The sequence below is a fragment of the Nylanderia fulva genome, unplaced genomic scaffold, assembly GCF_048542155.1.
Source record: "Nylanderia fulva isolate GAGA-0341 unplaced genomic scaffold, ASM4854215v1 Scaffold8, whole genome shotgun sequence".
Lineage (NCBI taxonomy): Eukaryota > Metazoa > Arthropoda > Insecta > Hymenoptera > Formicidae > Nylanderia > Nylanderia fulva.
This window is the reverse complement of record NW_028190916.1, coordinates 5726913-5747195: the sequence shown is the minus strand read 5'-3', so window position 1 is coordinate 5747195 and position 20283 is coordinate 5726913. Positions and strand designations below refer to the sequence as shown.

The 20283-nt window shown below is 31.6% G+C and overlaps 4 protein-coding genes across 4 annotated transcripts in view; 3 read left to right on the top strand and 1 right to left on the bottom strand.

The window, feature by feature from the left end:
- Positions 1-4283: 4283 nt before the first annotated feature.
- LOC114943485 (cysteine-rich hydrophobic domain-containing protein 2) lies at positions 4284-10916 on the top strand. The gene is made up of 4 exons (XM_029319117.2): positions 4284-4822; positions 5761-5971; positions 6062-6178; positions 6273-10916. Exons 1-4 carry the CDS (start codon positions 4641-4643, stop codon positions 6321-6323), a joined length of 561 nt encoding a protein of 186 aa, XP_029174950.1. The 5' UTR covers positions 4284-4640; the 3' UTR covers positions 6324-10916.
- Positions 10917-10983: 67 nt separating this feature from the next.
- LOC114943492 (uncharacterized) lies at positions 10984-14068 on the top strand. The gene is made up of 7 exons (XM_029319131.2): positions 10984-11478; positions 11671-11849; positions 11926-12098; positions 12775-12988; positions 13093-13275; positions 13373-13556; positions 13717-14068. Exons 1-7 carry the CDS (start codon positions 11375-11377, stop codon positions 14048-14050), a joined length of 1371 nt encoding a protein of 456 aa, XP_029174964.2. The 5' UTR covers positions 10984-11374; the 3' UTR covers positions 14051-14068.
- Positions 14069-14261: 193 nt separating this feature from the next.
- On the bottom strand, positions 14262-18773 carry l(3)05822 (SH3 domain-containing lethal (3) 05822). The gene is made up of 6 exons (XM_029319119.2): positions 18691-18773; positions 18057-18135; positions 17811-17943; positions 16711-17478; positions 16371-16637; positions 14262-16295 (listed from the first exon to the last, which is right to left on the bottom strand). The coding sequence occupies exons 1-6, from the start codon at positions 18710-18712 to the stop codon at positions 16176-16178; spliced, it is 1389 nt and encodes a 462-aa protein (XP_029174952.1). The 5' UTR covers positions 18713-18773; the 3' UTR covers positions 14262-16175.
- LOC114943489 (putative RNA methyltransferase CG11342) overlaps positions 18137-20283 on the top strand; it is a 41717-nt gene continuing 39570 nt past the window's right edge. Inside the window, exons 1-2 of the mRNA XM_029319122.2 lie at positions 18137-18215; positions 19334-19904. The gene's annotated coding sequence lies outside the window, so the exon portion shown is untranslated. The remainder of the gene's footprint in view (positions 18216-19333; positions 19905-20283) is intronic.

Below are 20283 nucleotides of genomic sequence, written 5' to 3'. Positions count from 1 at the left end.
AATCACTGTAAAAAGGAGAATCAAAAATTATTAAAAATTTTATTTAACAAATACGACAATATTTGTAGCCTCTTCTATGTCAATTTTAATTTCTAATTGATGTAGCACAGAGACAAGAGAGTCGGCGAGTGCCAGAAATAAATTGTCATTTGATTTAAAATTATCGAGACAGAATTAATGGCTCGTTTACCTGGTTTCGAGATTATCTTCAACTTGAGATGTCCTGCCTTCCAAAACGTTATCTTCGCTCTTCGAATTGCTTCTTTCACGATTTTGCATATCGACCGCATAAAACCACTGTAAAAAGGAGAAACAAAAATTATTAAAAATGTTATTTAAAAAATAGGACAATATTTCTATAGTCTCTTCTATGTTAATTTTAATTTCTAATTGATTAAAGCCAAGAGGATTGATTAATTCGACATTCTACGTTTTCCGTATTACACGATTTATACACAATGTCGACAATGTATTCACTTGCAGATTCAATTATTCCATATAATTTGATTCTGAAATACAAAACTGTATCTCTCTCGCGGAAGAGACGATGTTAAGATTAAGACGAAATCGATTTCCTGATGATGTATACTATTAGCGAGGTTAATGAGCGATGTTAAATCGTGACCAACTGCTTTGGCTGCGAGAACGTGTTTATGTATAACACACACCTAGATATATTATTAACTGATGCCATCGTAATTTTTTAACGGAAATACCATGCACGTTTGTGCAAATTAATCCAGCATCTGCATTTTTTTCAGACAAGTATAATACATAAATTATTAATAAGCAACACAATTTGCATAAAGAATTTTGATACAATTGATAAAAATATCGATCATTCTTTTCGATAGAATTTTATATAGATAGTGCGAAAAATAATTTTGTAAATTCTCACGAGTCTTAAATTTTTATACGAATTATACTCGTGAAAGACGAGTAAAGGATACCATGGCTGCATCTCTCCATATGCAGTCGCTTCAGCAGACCGTAAAATTGCCGTGTAAAAATGTATAAAAATGGTATGTCTACCGGTACATAAAAGCGCGCTTATTATCAGCTGAATTAACTTAGTGTTCGGCTGGAACAATTCTTCGCAAGCATAAAGCAAAACCCTTTGTGCTAAGAAAGAAGAATCCACTCTTTGTGCTACATTAAACCAGCTCAAAATTATCACAAATTATATACCTAGTTATTTGCGAGAATCTCGAATATGACGATGAGGGGGATAACATTTTAATTATAATTTCTTCAAATTGTTAATAAAAAGTGGTAATAAAGGATTATCTATAGTTGAAAATGATGCAGTAAATAATGTCATTCTGAAATTCATTGTTGTCGCAAAGGATAATGAAATAAACTCATAAGAATTCTTAGCTAACAATTCTTATTGTCACACTGAGAAAAAAGTTGTTAACTTGACTAAATCGTTCAACTAATCACTATTTTATTAATTGAACATATACAAGTATTTAAATTAAATATACAACATATTTAAATACTTATATGTGTTCAATAAACAAAATAATAATTAGTTGAATGATTTAGTCAAGTTAACAACTTTTTTCTCGGTGCAGTTTTACTGACATTTATTTGATATCTTAAAGAAAGAAATGCAAATTTAAAAAATTGAATAATTATTTTCCGCGCGTGCAAAATGGCCTTCTTTCGCTCCTTCGTTTATTCAATTTTCCTTCTGTAATTTAGATTATAATTGCAGACTTTTAATTCGCGAAGATTGAAGAAAAAAGAATATTTTCTCGAATTTTACCTCGATTTACGTATCAATTTCTCTCTCTCTCTCTTTCATTATCGTATCGGTTACGCGATTTTTTCGGGCGCGATTAATAACTAAAAGTGTGCCTCGCAATTTCTCCACATTTTCGCGTGTCGCAAATCGCACCGCCGGTGCATTCGGGAAGCTGCAATCACGGCGGATCGTCACCGAGGCAGGCGGTTGAAACCCGAGAAGAAACTTCCCGCGTATTCCGCTCTATAGCTTTGCGGTAATTGCTGTCCGGACAAGTAACTCTGTTCTGCATTTACGACGGACAATTATAAATCGTATCTCATCACCTTTCCTCGCCTCTGTTTCGCCGTGATTTTTATCGGCGCCGCAATCACGCCGACGACTCTCATCCGTAACCGCTTTAATCACATTTTAACTGTACCGAGCGTTCCGTGATTACTATGTACACGTTCGGGGAGCACAGTTACGCTCGGAGCACGATATGCACGCTGTTAAATAACGCGATACGATGATGATCCGCAAGAAAGTCGGACGACGCGAATTATTTGCAAACTGTCAATTGCTTCGTATTACTCGCAATTGCAATCACAGTTGCAACATTTGTGTTAAATTTGACAGATGTCACAGAAATTTAACGATCTACAGAAATTTTTGTCCTAATTTAACATAATATGGATATGGTAAATGGAGACACAAATACTGTGTTAATATTTTAACAACACAAACTAAATGCAAAACTTCAAGTAATTTAAAATAAATTTTGTATAAAATCAACACAGTTTTAATGTAAAAATTAACTAAAAATATGTTAATTTTAGATTTTATCATCCTCACTTATATTGTAAAATAAAAAATCAACATTTTTATCTGCAAATTTGAAGAGATAAATCTTGTCACTAATAAAACAGAACATATATTTATTGTGTAAAATTAAAAATAGATGCATATTGTATTATTTTTACATCTTTTTTTCAATTGGTTTAATAATTTAACTTTGAAGTACATTTAATACAACAGCAAGATGTTAAAAATTAACACATAAATGTGTTAAATATTTAACACAAAACACATTTTGTAAGAATTGTAAAAATGCATATATGCAAATGCTTACATTTTGATCGGTCCTCTTTAATTGATATTTTACTCTGGCAGACAATTTCAAAGAAATGCATTGTTTTGCATATGCGCTACTTTTAAAGTCGGCGAGATATGTAGAAATATAATGTAATCACGAGTGATACGAAACAATGACATTTTGCAAATAATTCGCGTCGTCATTTTCTTACGAGAATCATTGCATCATTTGCATCGCACATTCAACACGTGCAACGACATATTGATTTCGAGAAACTGTTAATTATATGTTATTTTTCTTTTTTTTTTTCATACGTTGTTATACTTTGCGTCGATAGGATTATATGTAATCTAAACTAATCAATTTATATAGCCATGGTACTTACAAAACAATGATGCAGATACAGTCACTTCATTCGATATAAAATATTAGATATTAATTTAGATGATGTTGCGCGCGAGTCGATGCAAATGTCGTATCGAGCGATGTATCGAAATACTATCGCCATCGTGTGTTGAATTCGAGAACTATTATAAACTACTTGTAAAAATTTAACAGTCGATACATAAATTGAATTTTGCATTTTGAAAAAAGGGCCATAGGATTTTTTATTTTATTTTATCATTATTCTCTACAATGAAAATATATGTCATTTCAACATTATTGATATCAAAATAATACTAATTTATTTATATTCTATTATCATCTAAGAAAAGAGAAATTATTATCTTAAGAGTTTAAATTGCTCGACAGATAAGAGAGAAGACGATAAGTTCAGAGATGTAAATAATTAATTCATCTAGAAATATATTTCGTCTTAATTACTTTAAAGGAGAAATAAGTAAAATATATGTATCAAATTGTATAGTAAGTTAAATAATTATTTTTTTTATTCATAAATATGTATTTATTTTGCGGTAACGCAATTTGGGAAGCAATTGTAATTTAAGAACATTTATTAATATATATTTCCTCCCAGGCAGCATCAAAATCGAAACACGTCCAAAATCGGGCATAATAAATCTTCAACAAGTCTTCAAGATGTTTTTCATAGATATCATGTCATCTCTTAAAAACTTTAAAAGATATCTCACATTCCGATTTCGGACATGATGCTGCCTGGCATTAGTTATTGCACGCAAGAGACCAATAAAAATCCAAATCAAAAGCATGAACAGAGCTAAATCATTAATTATTTATATTACAGATGACGGATTATAGAAGTACCTGAAGGAAACAGGAAGAGCTGAAGAGTGAGGAAGGAAAGGAACAACTTAGTCTCCCGATACTTTTCCCTCTCGACGCACCCGTCCGTTCGGTTCGCCTCCCACGCCATATTTGCGCGGGAACTGCGGGAAGCGGTGCTGCCCTCTCGCGGAGGAAGCGCGAAACAGTGCTGCCCTCGCGGGGGCGCTGCCGGGCAGGGTTGGCAGGCCTGGTCGCGGCGAGGAAAAAATTGATGAGCTGTGCGCGGAGCACATCGCGTACATCCGCAGTGCGCGTCGTGCGGTTGTGCAGCGAGTGAACGCGTGCGGCGCCTACACCTACACGTAGGGAACAACACTGGCGAATAGTGTCAGGAACGTCGTCGTCGTCGAACGAGAGCCTAGCAGTTGGCCTAGCCCGGAGTACTCCCGGAGAAGATGATCGTCGCTCGCAGGGACCGCGAGGACGGGATGACGTACGTGACGACGAGCCGGAAGCTCATCATCGCGGCGGGGATGTGAGCGAGGAAAGGGCGCTTCGCGAGAGCGTCGTCGACCTGGCCGCTCCAGGAGGTCCAGGAGAGGAAGGAGACGTCTCCGCGTTCTTTATATGCTATTACGCCTTTTCTTCGCTGTTTTGTTCGCGGAAAGCGGCGAATTCCCAGCGACGATGGCGGATTTCGACGCGATCTACGAGGAGGAGGAAGAGGAACACGAGCAGAATTTGGAGGAACACTACGTCGCGATGGTGCCGGACCCGATCGTGATCCGCGGAGCTGGTAACATGACGGTGTAAGTTGAAATTCGAGTCGAGATTGTACGTGTAGTCCGGACGAGAGAGAGAGAGAGTTTCTTTGTTGTCTCGGTTGGGAGAAAAAAGAGGAGGAAGGAGAAAGAGGACTCGCGCGCTCTTTCACAAAGGGAGGCAAACAATGGATCACCTGATTTCGATCAATTTTTTGACGCGAGCGTCGAAATTTTCGATTCACGTCTCGTCGTCGTCTCGTTTGTTGTGCCGATGGCATCGTCGATAGTTGACGAGGCGATTTTTTCCTCGAACGACGAATGCATATTCAACGCGAATTGTCTCGATATATACGTGTAATAAAATCGTAAGTTAAATGAGAGAATTTTTTTATTCGGATAAAAAGGAAAATTAAACAGGTGTTTTATTTGCAAAGTACATCTGTCGATAGATATCTGCGCATTATCGGTGCGGTGTTTACCTGCATTGTTAATCATATTTAAATATGTAAATGTCAACGTGATAAATTACACTTATTTCTGCTGAAAAGATGTTTATGCGCATATTTATTCGGCATAATTTGCCTCTGCAGTTCAATACAAAAATATTTCTCAAATATCTGATCTGTGTGTATATATATATAATATAAAATAACATTAATTATATTAATATTCATAAAATCTGACAAAAATATTCGTATTCTTTAAGAATGATTTTATATTAGCTATATTAATATCCAGTTTTGTGTAAAGTTCTTCAACTTTTAAGATTAGATAAATCCATGACTCATGCTTGCTTTTTACATATATAAAAAGAATTATTCTATATATTTTATATAGTTTTTTTTATTATATATAATTTTATTTAAAGGTCATTTAATTTAAAATTTTTCTTAATGTCATTAATTTTAAATTGATGTTCGATTTATTCATATATGTTGGAAGAACATTATTAATCTATCCAATTTTTTTCTTTTTATTTTTAGATTTGGTCTCAGTAATCGTTTTGAATCAGAGTTTCCTAACGGCCTCATATCCAGGGTGGCACCAGAAGAATTTAAGGCAACCGTTATGAGAATAAATAGTGTACTGAAAAAGACTTTACCTGTTAACGTTAAGTGGCTATTCTGCGGTTGTGTATGCTGCTGCTGTACCCTAGGATGTTCTCTGTGGCCTGTCATCTGTTTGAGCAAAAGGGTAAGACATAAGCATTAGTCAAAATTTGAATACTTTTATGAGATCATTTGTAAAATAAATATTAAATATTTAAATGTACTGTTTTTATAGACTCAACACTCGTTAAACAAATTGTTAGAATGGGAAAATAGTAGGCTTTATCATAAACTTGGATTACATTGGAGATTGGCAAAACAAAGATGCGATAGCTCTTCTATGATGGAATATGTAAGATATTACAAAATTATATTAAAATCTAGAATAAGCTACTAGTAGATATAAACTCAAATAATATTAATTATTTTTTGTCTTGATATTACAGGTTCTTCTAATAGAATTTATTCCAAAGATTCCAATCTATAAGCCCGACTAAGTAAACACTATATTAAATTGTGCAATTAATAATACATCAATATAATTTTGTGCAATGCAACTTACATGCAGAGAAATGCAGAACAGATAAAGTGCCGCTATGATGAAACAGGTACTTTTTCTTGGTACTTATCTAATGCATATTTTTGTAAATACCATGGGTAGGAATGCACAGTACAATAATTCGACATAATAATAATTGATGAAATTTTAATTATCATAAAAAAGAGAGAGAAACTATTTATTTATTTATAATTAAAATTTAAATTGAAAAGATATAAAAATAAAGATGATTATTTTTTGTTTGTTTGTTTGTTTTTTTTTTTTTCATATCTGTTTGAAATTTGATGAATTAAATCGCAGTCTTAACTTTTTATTATTTTCTTTATTCTTACTCAATATTTTTCGCGCTTTAAGAACACCGCTCGATAATTTATTTCTTCAAATCACTTTTTTTAATTGTATGAATGTAATAATCTCAGATAATGCTTACTTGAAGTTCCTTATAACGTTCAGAAATCTGTACTCATCAACTAGAATTTAAGCATTCAGGTGAGAAATTAATCTGATTCAGTACAACGAACATATTAAAGTACAGATAATAAAGTAAAAATGAATAAATCTCGCTAAATAAATCTGTCTAATTGTGCGTAATAAAGCACACGCACGTTGTACATACGTGTGTACATATATAGAAACTTATTTTAACTATAAGTTAATTTCTTACCACGGTGATATTAGAAAGTATGATATGTAAAGTGCAGCTTTACTTTCTGATACAAATTTGACAAGGTATTTTAACACGAACGAAACATCCAAAGTAAGAAAGCGCGCGTTGTTACATGCGATTAAGATAATGTAGATTTCAGGAAATGTAGATAGCAAATCGTTGATAAAAATATAAAATGTCGACAAAATATAAAAAATGATAAATATAAAATGCCGATGATAAAAACAGATTTTAGTTGCAAAAGTTTAATAATAGGGTAAACAGTACAAAGCGTTTTAACACCAACACAATTATTATCTGAAAGACGTAGGAAATATCACAGGAAAGATTATCTTGAAGTTTATTGACTCTTGTTTCATGATAAAAAGTCGATACTTTTTGTACGTATAACTTTAGGTAAATAAAACTTATTGCAGAGATATGTTTCTCATACATACATATTATGTTTTATAAGAAAAATTGTTTATCAATAAATTTAAATTTTGTAAATAATTATATATATTGTTCGAAACATTTTTTTTTGCATCTTGCTTACTATACGAGATATTTACGTGCGTTGATTAAAATGGCTCACTCTGTGTGTGTGTGTGTGTGTGTGTGTGTGTGTGTGTATATATATATATATATATATATATATATATATATATATCAAGTTATTTAAATAAGATATTTGAATAACACTGGTACTGTTTGCCCTATTCTTGTTAATGATATACTCTTACTTGCATAAAAAAATAAAACAGGGATAGAATACCAGGATGATGTCTCCCATGTAAAGCATTGAGGAATTTGGTTGTGTAGACACTATTTTACATAATAATTTTTAATATGGTTCCACACAGATATTTCTCCATTAACAACTTGTTTAACACATGATAATGCAGCTGTTATCAGCTCTGTTGTTTTCACGTTAATCGATATACAAAACAAGTAAATTTACTCATTACCAGGCGCCTGGAAAAGAAAAAAAAGTTATAGAAAAGTATGCAAAAGCATGTAAAAAAATACTACAAAATATTTCTGTTGCTGTTCAGTGGCTGTGATCGAGAACAAAAGACTAGTTTTGAATTCAAATGTGTATTGCAAACAACTACACATAACGCCCGTGCTTTATCTCATGATGTTCTCTACATTAAAAGCCTTTTATAGAATACCAGATTTACTCTGTTTCTCTAATATTTGTACTTATTCTATAGAATATTTAAGGACAAAGTAAAAAGCATTGCATTAGTAGAGGCGTTCGTGTCATGTAGATTTAATAAGAACGATATATTGCCATATCTGATTTCAATCACAAACTGTAGGACATAATCCATCATCATTAGTATTTTAAAAAATAAAGCAAATAGAATTATTTATACAGATTTCTCATTATACTCAATGGAGATAATGTGGAACGATTATACTCTCTATGATCTGTTGAATAGTTAATGATACATCAAATAATAAAATCGTTATAAAATCGTGATCGCATAAAAATCACGTTATTATATTTTCGAGCGGGTGTATGATCGAATTGTTACGCAAATATTATTTTTCCGATAATCCTACAAAGCGAGTAAAAGTATCAGTATTTCTATATGTAATGTCCCTCTAATCGATTTATCGAACAAACATTGAATTATATATACACATAAAGACCGAGATGTACTGTGTAATGGAACCGTGCATATGTGCTTTCTAAACTGGCTATCAGAATCCTCTTGATAGTATGTATAAAAATAAGGCTGTGTTACAAAATCGGGCAACGCGAGAGACAGAGTATGGTTCTAAAAAGCACTTTTAAAAACAATTCTCACATATTTTTTAGGAATAAAGATTACTTAACATATACCGACAAATAGAAACAAATTTTATTCTCTGTTACTCGCATTTCTATTTAAATATCAAATGTCTAATTACGTCTAAAAACGGTCTAATCTGTTTTCTTGAAATACGAATGTCAAGAATCAGGAAAATACAAGTAATACAGTTGCACATAATTTATTAATTTTTTAATATACAATTATAGACAATGTATACTAAAAAATTAATTAATCTTTACATGGCTTATATATACATGTTGTCTATGTGAAAATTTACACGGTCTTTTTCTTGCATAGATTATAAACTATGTAAACTTTGTAAAAAAACAAACGCTTATTTCTCATTAGTGTTTCATCTTTCCACACAAATTTATATTATTTTAAATATAACATGAATAATTTTCAACCCCTCCCCTTAAAAAACAGCATTGTAACATCACGAAAATCTAAAAATTAAAACTATTTTAGGGGAAGGTCTTATTCGAAAACAAAAAGGAAAGCGAGAGTTATAAGCGTAATATAGTATCTATCTAGATAACACACATAATGATACATAGTTTACATAGTTTAAATGTAGATATAGACTATTGATGTTTATGCGTAGCTTATCAGACAATTAGTTTGATAATAATTAACTAGTTAATCCACTTTAGAAACTATGCATTTTTAAGCAAATATACTTCTGTAATTTGAAACTATTTTGCAACTCACATTGTTTTATAGAATAGCTCGGCTAATATTGTACATGTTGAATGTGCGAATGGAAAAAAATATCAAAGCATCACAAAAATTCTTACATTTACTCATATCATTCAATGCTGCGTATAAATATATGTATAAACATGTATTTACATTGAATTATAAAAACACAGATGTTACATGGCATAGAAACCAATTATCTGAAATTGGTATACATCTCAGATCTGTTTCGTTTATTATTATTTAAGTGATCGAATATGATCCAAAAGAGCGGGAATAATTTTTCCTGGGACAGGAGTTGAATTTTTTAAATGAAAATATCAGCGTTATGATGTGTACGAGTGTAATAATAATGATGTAAATACGTAATGTGTAATGAGATGTGACGAATTCCTGTGGAATATATAGCGTGGCAAAATTGTAATATTGATGACTAAATTGCAGAACATGGGAGAAGAATATATTTTTGATAGATACAAGAGAAATGTGCAATGAATAATGATTATCGGAAAAAAATTTGAAAGAGAGAGCTCACGATTTGATGTTAAAAATATATAGGAAATGTTATGTTTCAGATTGAATATTTTTTGTGCGAATTTAAATATATCGCAATAAAAGGTATCATTAACGGCAGATTAATACGAATAAAAAAATTGTAGAATATCGCATATCATATACATGCATTACATGCACTATAGTTTAGTATATTAGATTTGTAACTTGCCACGGCATTTATTTATGTAACATTTTGAAGCCAATATAGAGAAGTGCAAAACATTCTTGGTGCAAGAATGGCTAAGTAGAAAAATTATTATCAAGCTATCGTGGTTTCAACATGTTCCTTTCGATCGTAAATTTGTGTGAATCATAAATGTAAATATTATATGTTAATAAGCTATATTAAGAAATATATTTGTATAGAATGAGAATGGTTCCTACATACATATATGTATATAGGATTTCTATATACATATATGTATATATGTGTGTGCGTGCGTGTGTGTCGTGTGTATAGCACATAAATAAAATAAAAATATCCACGAACTCGCAAAGCCATTGCACAAGATTACATGACGAATCGAAATAGCATATCATCAATTTGCGACGATAGAAATTGTCCTTCAGAGGATTATAATGTTCATTGGACAATGTGAGATACGAAAAATATACGCAAATATATTATTTAAAAGCTAGCTTTTAATTTTAACGATGGACATAATATGCAATTTATTATAAAACTAATTTTCTGCTATGATTATATCTTTCTCGTATGCCTTCTGTTAACCATATAAATTTGTGTACTATGTTAACTGTGTTTTTCGGTTTGAAAATAAAGTTTTACAATTATATAATAGTTAAATATATATATTAAGTTTTATTCCTATTAGAAGATATCTTTTAGCAATTAAAAATTAATCAAATTATTCTTTTTCGACATAATTTAATTAAATATATGTAATATAAACTATTTTTTTTATTAACTGCAGGTTGAATGCAGTTTAGCTTTAATTAGTCTTATTTTGATCAAATAATAGTAGGTATATATATTCTCTCTGGTATTCGTGTTAATGCACTCTAAACATAACAATGTTATCAGTAATACAACAGCTTATTTCGAAATGATAATTAGAACGCTACGTCACATTATTGTAATTGACAACAGATGCTTCACAGCTTCTAATTAAAAGGAGTTCATTATTGTTAGTCATATCTGTGCTACGGGACAGATAATACTTCTTATATAGGTATAGCATCTCGGACTAGACTTGAATTTAAGGTTCTCGATTATGATCGAATGTTTTACATCCTTAGTGCAAAATGATATTACTACATAATAAAAATATCCGAGCGTTGATATTCGTTGCAAATATGCTGTCGCAATCAGTAGATTCTAATGAGCTTTCATCTACGTATACTTTCAGGTAAGGAAATATGTATCACGATATTAAATATATATATATATTGTTTTTTCCTTACTTTATATATACTTAAAAACATATTAGTCGAATGTTATAATAAGTAACAAAACGAAGAAAATGAATACATAGATATTATTCTTTTTTATTAACGAATATTGAATAACTTGTATATAAATGTATGCTATATTTTTTCAGCACTGTTTCAACGTGTCCCTTGTCCATAACAGTTTTAGATTTCATTCATAACTTTACTCAATCCGATCTAGAAATTAAATGGCCCTGTGAAGTACGTTCTTACTGGCTATCATTGTTACCATTTGTCAGATTCGTTCGTTTCTTGCTTCGCTATGTAACACCGTTTATTATAATAATCGGTAAGGAATGCGTCCGCTACATATTGTGCACAATCTTTGACAATTCTCATATAAAATTGTAACTCACTTCGTATAGGTGTATTGTTAAATAGTATATCTTTTAGTATGTTGAGCACACCAGTGTTATGTGACTCCAATTTGTCACTTTATCTAAGTGCGCTCGCTATATCGGATAATGGAGCATTAATTTTCAATTACGCTGTCAGTGTCGCAAAATCGCACTCGACATCCGTTAATAATCTCTTTATGGTAAATATTCATGCTCATTTTACATTATTAAGGAGGCGGGTGCAATTATTGAAATATTAAAATTCTAATTATTTTTTAAGTAAAGAATTCCCTGATTTCTTGTGCTATATTGTAAAATAATTTTCAGATATATTTAAATGCATAAAAAATGTTTAATAATATATAAAAATGATCTGTTAGATTTGGAATTCTTTGCTACAATCGTGTTTTTGATGTTTCTTTTTTTTATATTGATCATAATTTTATTATTTTTTAAAAATCTGTTTAAAAACATATACTATATAAGATTCAATCGTTTGGTTAAAAAAAGAAGAAAATATAATTGTATCAAAAGTTATGAAAGATTAAAGTTGCCAAAAAATGGACTTTATAAAACATTGATCAAATATATCAATAGAACAATTTTGCCATATGTTTCCGTAATTGCACATGTCTCTTTATATTTGTTCAATCTTTCTGCTGCAAAAACTTATCGATTAAATGTTTTAATTTTTATTTAAATTATTAGTTTTTCTTCACATAGTATATGCATGTAATAACGTTAATTCTAAAACAGTGTCAAGTAATTGTTAAGTAATTAAATTATAATATTAAAGAGGAAAGAGTATACTTCTTGACAGCAGAAGAAAATTGAAGATATATAATATTCAAGATAATATTTAAGATATTTCTTCAGAATAGCAGATTCTTATGCGGCACGAGTTCCGTGAGCATGGAGCTTTTCCAATTTACGTCGACTTGGTTGATTGTTGCTCTGACGTGGACGCGCGTAATCGCTGTAATGTTTCCATTTGGAGCTCGTAGCTGCCAGAATTGTTCCGCAGTTATAATTGTCACAACTTTGATTTGCATAAGCTTTATAATATCCTTAACGAAGTTGTATTCTGTTGGTAAAGTGTACTCTATAATAATATTATTTTTTCCCTACTTGCAAAGTTACATTATAATTAAATTATTATTATTCATTGTTATTATTTCTATCAACAAATTATAGGATATGAGACTGACAGCGTTTTCGAATTTGTACCATGCCAGGAGAAAATAAAACCATGGGGTTACGCTATGTACTTTTACATCGCTCTGTCCACATGGCTACCATTGCTTTTTATATCCATTGGTAATTTGCTGTTAATTATTCGCATGAGAAAGACTTATAAAATTCACAATGAATTAACTCGTAAGTCATCGTACTATGACGTTACAATTATATGATGAATACATAATTATATACAATTAAGATAATCTCTATTAAGTGTGTGATTTTCGCTTTGTAGATCATTTCAGATATAAAAGCAACAGAACATATAATTATAGTAGAACGTTACTTGCGGTATCGATTGTACATTTAATTTTGTTATTGCCACTTGGAATCGTTGAGACATTGGAACTTTATTGGGATGTAATTTTAATTAAACATCCTGCTAAAAATGCAGAAGAAAATGAACGCTATATACACTGGTAAAAATATCACAGAATATAAATTAACATAGGAAAAAATATTATAATATTATAATACTAAGTTATCTAACTCAACAAATTATAAAATAAATCATATTTTATAATATTTCTCCATATATTTTAAGGTGATATAGTGTAAATAATGTAGTTATCTTTTCAGGTTGAAAGAGAAGATGTTATTCAAATGGTGCCGTGGCTTGTTCTTTCACATATACCACTGGAATTTTGCAATAAACTTCTTTCTATATTATCTTGCAGGAAAGAAGTTCCGAAGTGTCGTAACGCAAACGTTGAAAAATTATACGAATTCACACTTGTGTTATAAAAATATCTTTAAATGTAACAAATGGAGTAATTGTCATAAACATTTGACAACAATACGATCTTCTAGTACATTGTGGGCAAGAGCTGTTATGCGAAATAAACAATGTATCGATGATAATATTATAGCAAATAATGTTAATGAAAGAAATAGCAATATTACCCAGTTATAAAAATAAAATGCATTTTACAAAAAGAAATTTTTTCGATAATAAATATTGCATACAGCTCATGCATATCTTTTGCAAAAAAAAAATACATCATATATTCAACTTAAAATTTAGAAATAATTATGTTTAAATTATTTTCATTTTTACATGTACATATATATTTATATTTTCTTATAATTAATTATAGAATTTATTCAAAATAGACACAAGAAAGTTTATTTTCTCTAGTTTATTTTGCATACACTGTGTGAAATGTTTACAATATTAAACATTGCAAAATATCACATTGCATATTAGGCAATCCTTGCAGAACAACGTAATTTTTAAGAATTAATTAGCACTTTAATTACGTGGTTAAGGATTTTTATTTTAAATATAGCTATCAATTTTTGCTATTATCACTCGCCTTTCCTAATATCATCTTATAAACTAGATTCTGGTCCCAATACAGACCTTTGATGTAACTAGAATATTACGCTAATACTGTAACTAATGAGAATTTTTTGAGTAAATTAACATACATATATATATATATGATTTATATTTTATTCTGTGAAACTCGATATTTTAACTCGATAAATTAACTCAATAAGATATAAAGTTAAAAATTTTGATTTCCTTCTTTGTAAAATTTAGCCGATGACTTGACAAATTCGTGCATACAAAAAAATATTCCACAATATATTTTAATACACCTACCGAAATCAGCTTTGTAATTAATTACATACAATTCGCATATAGATATACAATAATCAAATATATACATATAAAAAGTATTTATTCATCTTAAAGATAGAATAAATGAATAATTATTTAAGCTATGCGTCTTTATCCTCTCCCTTTATTATGCGCATACTTATATAATAAATATTTACAACTGTATCATCAATTATATTTTGTTGGTAACTCAACTGAAATAAATTCTAAATAATTCGAAATACATACACATGATAAATGTAAGACAATATAAATGTAAAACATATGTATTTATATATAAGGATAACTATTTTTCTTATTTATAATTTATTCTTAGGAAAAAATTTATATAAATATAGAGCGCATAAATATAGGGAAGATATACAGAGTAATTTTCTACCTTTAAAGATGTATTAAATTCAAATATTATGTACAACATAGAAGTTATAACTCTATAACTTCTTGCGTGCTAAATCTGATTAAAAAATATTCTAGAATGTAATATCTCATTTAAATCAAACTTTTTTTTCTTACTTTAATAAAGTATATTATTTTTTATTTGGTTGTTTATTAACTGACTATCAAGAATAAATTCTTTAATTCACACTGGAAGCAAATGTTTAAATTAAAATGAATTATTTATTACACATTTATAAGCCTTGGTAAATCATACATTTATGCCTTATGAAATTAATATTTAAAATTTATACTAACATTTTAAATAATTATCTTTTGTATATATCAGGAAATAAACTTGCAAATATATTCGTACAAAAATGTCCTCGTAAATAAAAAGTCTCAAAAAATAAAGTTTGAAATATTTAAAGTAATTTTGAATTAAACTAAAAAAATTTTTGGAAACCAGATATAAAAAATTTGATAAGAAAAAACTAAATAATTTTTAATTTTTTGTATAATTTAAAAAATATAAGGCATATATAAGATATTTGGTGAAATTCTCTCTCAATCATATACAAAGTCATAAAGTTTCAAAAATAAGAAACAAAGAAACTTTACGTAATTTGCTTTGCCAACAGCAATCTTTACAAAATATTGCAAACAGTATAAGGGGCAAAACTTTTAGAAAGATTAAACGAATTGTACATATTTTATCGCAGAAAATGTTATCTTCTAATTCCTAAAGATAATATATCGCGATCATACTTTCAAAGATTATTTTTATTGGAACACGACAATAAAAATCGTATGTGTAATTCAGTCTTTCTGTTGATAAAATTTTCTAAAATTTGCATCAATTTTAAGTAATATGTACATGATCAAAATTACATCGTAAAAAACTTATTTTTATACTTCCTTTTTTATCACTATTCTTAATATTGATTTATAGATATAATTGATGATCCTAAATAATGTTTGCAATACGGAGCAACAGTAAATTGTTAATACATTTCACAAAATATTGAGAGAATGTTTAGATATTATGCGGAAGTCTATTTACATAATTTACTGGGAATTGTCCCTTTCTACCATTGTACTCACCATACAACCAATCTTCTGATATCCTCGATATGACTGTGATTTTTGCACCTTCCTGCAACACATTAGACATATATTAGGAATACAATAGATCTTTTCATTCAACTGTTTTGCCGCAAAATTTTCTTACTTCAAACGACAAGTCCTCGCTGTTCTCTCCTATAAAAGTATAAAGCGCCGTAACGATGTTGTCTGGTAAACCTGGCAGAGGTATCTTAATGTCAATAAAGTTAAATGGAAAGATTCCTTGACGATTTCCTATTCTTCCTTCCAACCAATCGTCATTGACCTTTTTTGTCAATTGCACAATATCGCCCTCTTTTAAAGCTAAATCATCTGGATGAGTTGCCGGGAAGTCGTACAGCGCAATACCATGAGGTTTAATTTCCGAATCTCCCTGTAATATTTATCATTGACATGCTTTGTTCTCTTAAACACATACTATGTAACTTCAAGTTTATAATACTTACGCCAAGCTCGTTGTTCAATTCTGTCAAATAATCAACAGGAGGTGCTGGTGGTGGAATCATAGGCATGGGTGGTGATGGACTATTACTTCCCTCATAGTCATCGGGCCAGGCATTCGAAAAATCTATCGTCAATGATTTATTCACCATATTACTATTCGAACTTTTAAAACCGATACATGTTTCCTTAGATATCGGTTCAAGCTTCTTGAAAGGTATCTTTGGTGCTGGAGGTTTAGGAGGTCTTGCTCGGATTATCGTAGGCATCGACGTGACAAAAGGTTTAGAAGCAGTCAAATTGGAAGGCACACTATTCCCTACACGATTGTTGAAATTAAGGGATAAGAGGCACGTGCCACTAGCGCCTTGAGGCACATTCGAGCATGTATCTTCCAAAGGCCCAAATGGATCTGGCATTGCTTTAGTTTGCCATGGATCATTTTGTGCTATCTTCTTGGAGGACATACCAAAGAAATCAAAATCATCTTCAAAGGCACTTTCCGTTTGCGATGTATTTCCACTACTTGTGAACACAGATGGATTGGAATTTCCATCACTACCAAAACTGTCGATGCTAACTCCATCACTGGAACGAGTTGTGAATGTTGGTGATCCAGGTGGACTGAGATCTATCAAAGATACTGCTGCACAATTTGTTACAGAGTTTGTGGATTGTAATACCGAATTCTGTAACTGACTTGTGGGACGTGAAAGAGGATTCTCTGGCTTTTTTCGTGCAAAGAAATTAGTCAGTAATTCTGTCGGTCTGGCCTAAAAAAAAATAAAATAAAAAGTATGCATAAAATATTTAAAAATTGATTTTGTTGACTTAATATATATGCTGAGAAATAATTTGAATTGCCATACAATACAGACTGCAATTTGAACAGAAACACATTTCTGAGCATGCTTTTCCTTGTTTTGTTTTCATTTAAAACAAATTGCAGATATTGCTTACAATATATTTCTCAATATTGTTAATGCATTGTTATATAAGAAAAGCATGTATTATATTAATATCAATACAAACTTTTTCAAAAATGCTTCTGCGGCAAATTGGATGAAAAATTGTAAGCAAATTTTATATAAATCACAGTTCTTACTGGCTTTCTTGCTTTCTGATCCTTTTGATATTGTACATGATTATAATTAAATTTTGGAGGTGGAGGCCGAGGAGGTGGCTTTTTCCTTTGTACAGGTTGCGTCATCAGATTGTTACTACCAAAAATGTCATTACTGGAAGCATAACAAGTATACGCATCATTGTAAAGAACAAATAGAAATTTCCAAAACTTGCTAGGAAAACCATTTAGCAAATTCAAAGTCATATGGATTCAACAAAAGCATACCTGCTGCTCCAGATCGGATCTCTCTGCGTCGTACTCTGGCCAGGAGGATGAGGCGCCACCCGCGTTGGTATTCGCATGTCTGAAAGCAACACGACAACCTCGGATCAGATCGAACGACGCAACTGGAGCTTTGACGTGATCCGTTCCTCGCACACGCTGGTACGCACGCACACACACATACATACGCGCGCGCACAGACACACGCACGCGCGGAAAAAAATTCGACCTCCGATAACTATGAAAAATTGTCCAAAACAAATCGCACGTTGCTGGGTGACAGATGCCACGATATACGTCCTCGACGATGATGCGATGTCGCGCGATATACGCCCACTCCGGGTCGAGGCAGATAACTCGGGACGCGTGTCGCGACTTATCGGCGTCCGCTGATAATCGCGGGGGAAACTTCGCGGAATCGCAACACGGAGAGAAAGAGAGAAATCGCGGAGGGTTCGACGCGCTCGACGGCGCATCAGCTGTTTTATCGGCGAGAACAGAACGATTAAACGAGACGCGTCATTCCTCCGGGGTTATCGTCGACGGAAACGCCTACGACTCGGTGCTCGCGAACGGAAATCGCCTGACTGCGATGACGCGACGATGCGACGAACAATTCCCTGCATTTATCACTCACCTGTTCTCACGTTCGCGGCCATTTTTCATTCGTCGCGACTCGCTGCGCCAACGACCAACGACTACGTCATTTTAGGTTACAACGCAGTGGAAACTTTAAACAATCGCTTTTGAATTTATCACGCGCGATCGATCATTCGATATCGAGTCGATATGTGTCGAAAAAGAAATTTTATAAAAAAAAGTTTGAGATAAAAATAATAATCTTTCCTCTCTTCGAGACAACTATTGTTTAAGGATTTAATTTTAAATATTAAATCTCTTAAATTCTTAAAATTTAAATCTTTCTTTTGTTTAAAAAAATTGATGGTTATGAAACATATGCATAAGATTACCTAAATATATATACACATAGAATTATATTAATATATTAGGAATATTTAGTAAAGTGATGATTAATTTATAATAAAATTAACATTAGAGATGTCAAAAAAAATTAATAATATATGATGTAAACTTTGAGAAATGTTACAGAAATCTTTTGAAATAATAAATTTAATTGTAAGAATATATTAAAAATCACAAATTATATATAATTTATTGAGATTGGTGCGATATTATTAACAATTTTGAAGTAATTTATTGACAAAATATAAATGACTGCAAAATTTAAGTTTGATTAATTTACACTTGTTTAATATTAGGCGCGACAATCGGCACCCAATGACAGCTGAACGTTGCGCGACGACCAGCCAATCACAGTCGGGCGCTGTTTCCAATTACGGAGCAACGATCGGCCAATCACAGCGCGAGTTCAATAACTCAAGATATTCAAACGCGAGATTTAGTTAGTTTCGCGCTTCAACCGTCTTCGGGTCCGGGTCAGATCGTGTCGGTGGTCCGAATTAAAGTGAATTTCGGGAGTGTTTCACGATCCTGCTTGGATCAGATAGTGTTGTTCGCGATGCAGATCAAGATAGAATAATCGAACGTGAGAAATAAGGCCCGAACGTACGGTAGCACGGACCGATTTCGTGCTCGTATCAAATGCATCGGATGCATTTGCCGGACGCGAGTGCCGCGATGTGTTTTCTCTTCGGCTTGAAGTGGAATAAATCCACAAGTGTCTGTGAAAGTGAAAAGAAATTAGCGTAGTGAGTGTTGCTGGTGTATCACCAGCTCAAGTGCATTTGTGGAGTAGAAATAAGTGGATATCTCTTCTCTTCTCCCATCCCCTTCCCCCTTACCCCCGGTCTCAAGGATATTCATCGACCGGTGAGTGCACTCGATTAATTACTTTTGGGTCATTAATTGTTTAATTGTTTCATGCGCTGAATTTAATCATGTTTTCGTTATCACTCTCGATTTTTCGTTGTGAAACATCGATCTCCGTGTTTCGTTGACAAGGTAGACGATATCCCAAGTATATAAGGGTACAATGGCGAAATGAACAAAGAACAAAATGGCGGAAGTATAGATTCTAGATTCTATAGATCTCGAGACAGTTGATAATTGCAACAGTCGGTATTCGCGACAGTCGGTAATCGCGACAGTCGGTAATCGTTGAACTTATCTTACGAGTCATATCGAAATATATATAAATTACACAAGTCAAACTAAACGAAATTTGCTAATTAAATTTTGAAATAATATA

Bases quoted from the DNA above. Each gene is read 5' to 3' on its own strand.
- LOC114943492 (XM_029319131.2), top strand. From the start codon at position 11,375: ATGATATTACTACATAATAAAAATATCCGAGCGTTGATATTCGTTGCA. The intron at 13,276-13,372 runs GTAAGTCATCGT...TTCGCTTTGTAG, and splicing joins AATTCACAATGAATTAACTC to ATCATTTCAGATATAAAAGC. The intron at 13,557-13,716 runs GTAAAAATATCA...TTATCTTTTCAG, and splicing joins AATGAACGCTATATACACTG to GTTGAAAGAGAAGATGTTAT.
- LOC114943485 (XM_029319117.2), top strand. From the start codon at position 4,641: ATGCTATTACGCCTTTTCTTCGCTGTTTTGTTCGCGGAAAGCGGCGAA. The intron at 5,972-6,061 runs GTAAGACATAAG...CTGTTTTTATAG, and splicing joins TCATCTGTTTGAGCAAAAGG to ACTCAACACTCGTTAAACAA. The intron at 6,179-6,272 runs GTAAGATATTAC...TTGATATTACAG, and splicing joins GCTCTTCTATGATGGAATAT to GTTCTTCTAATAGAATTTAT.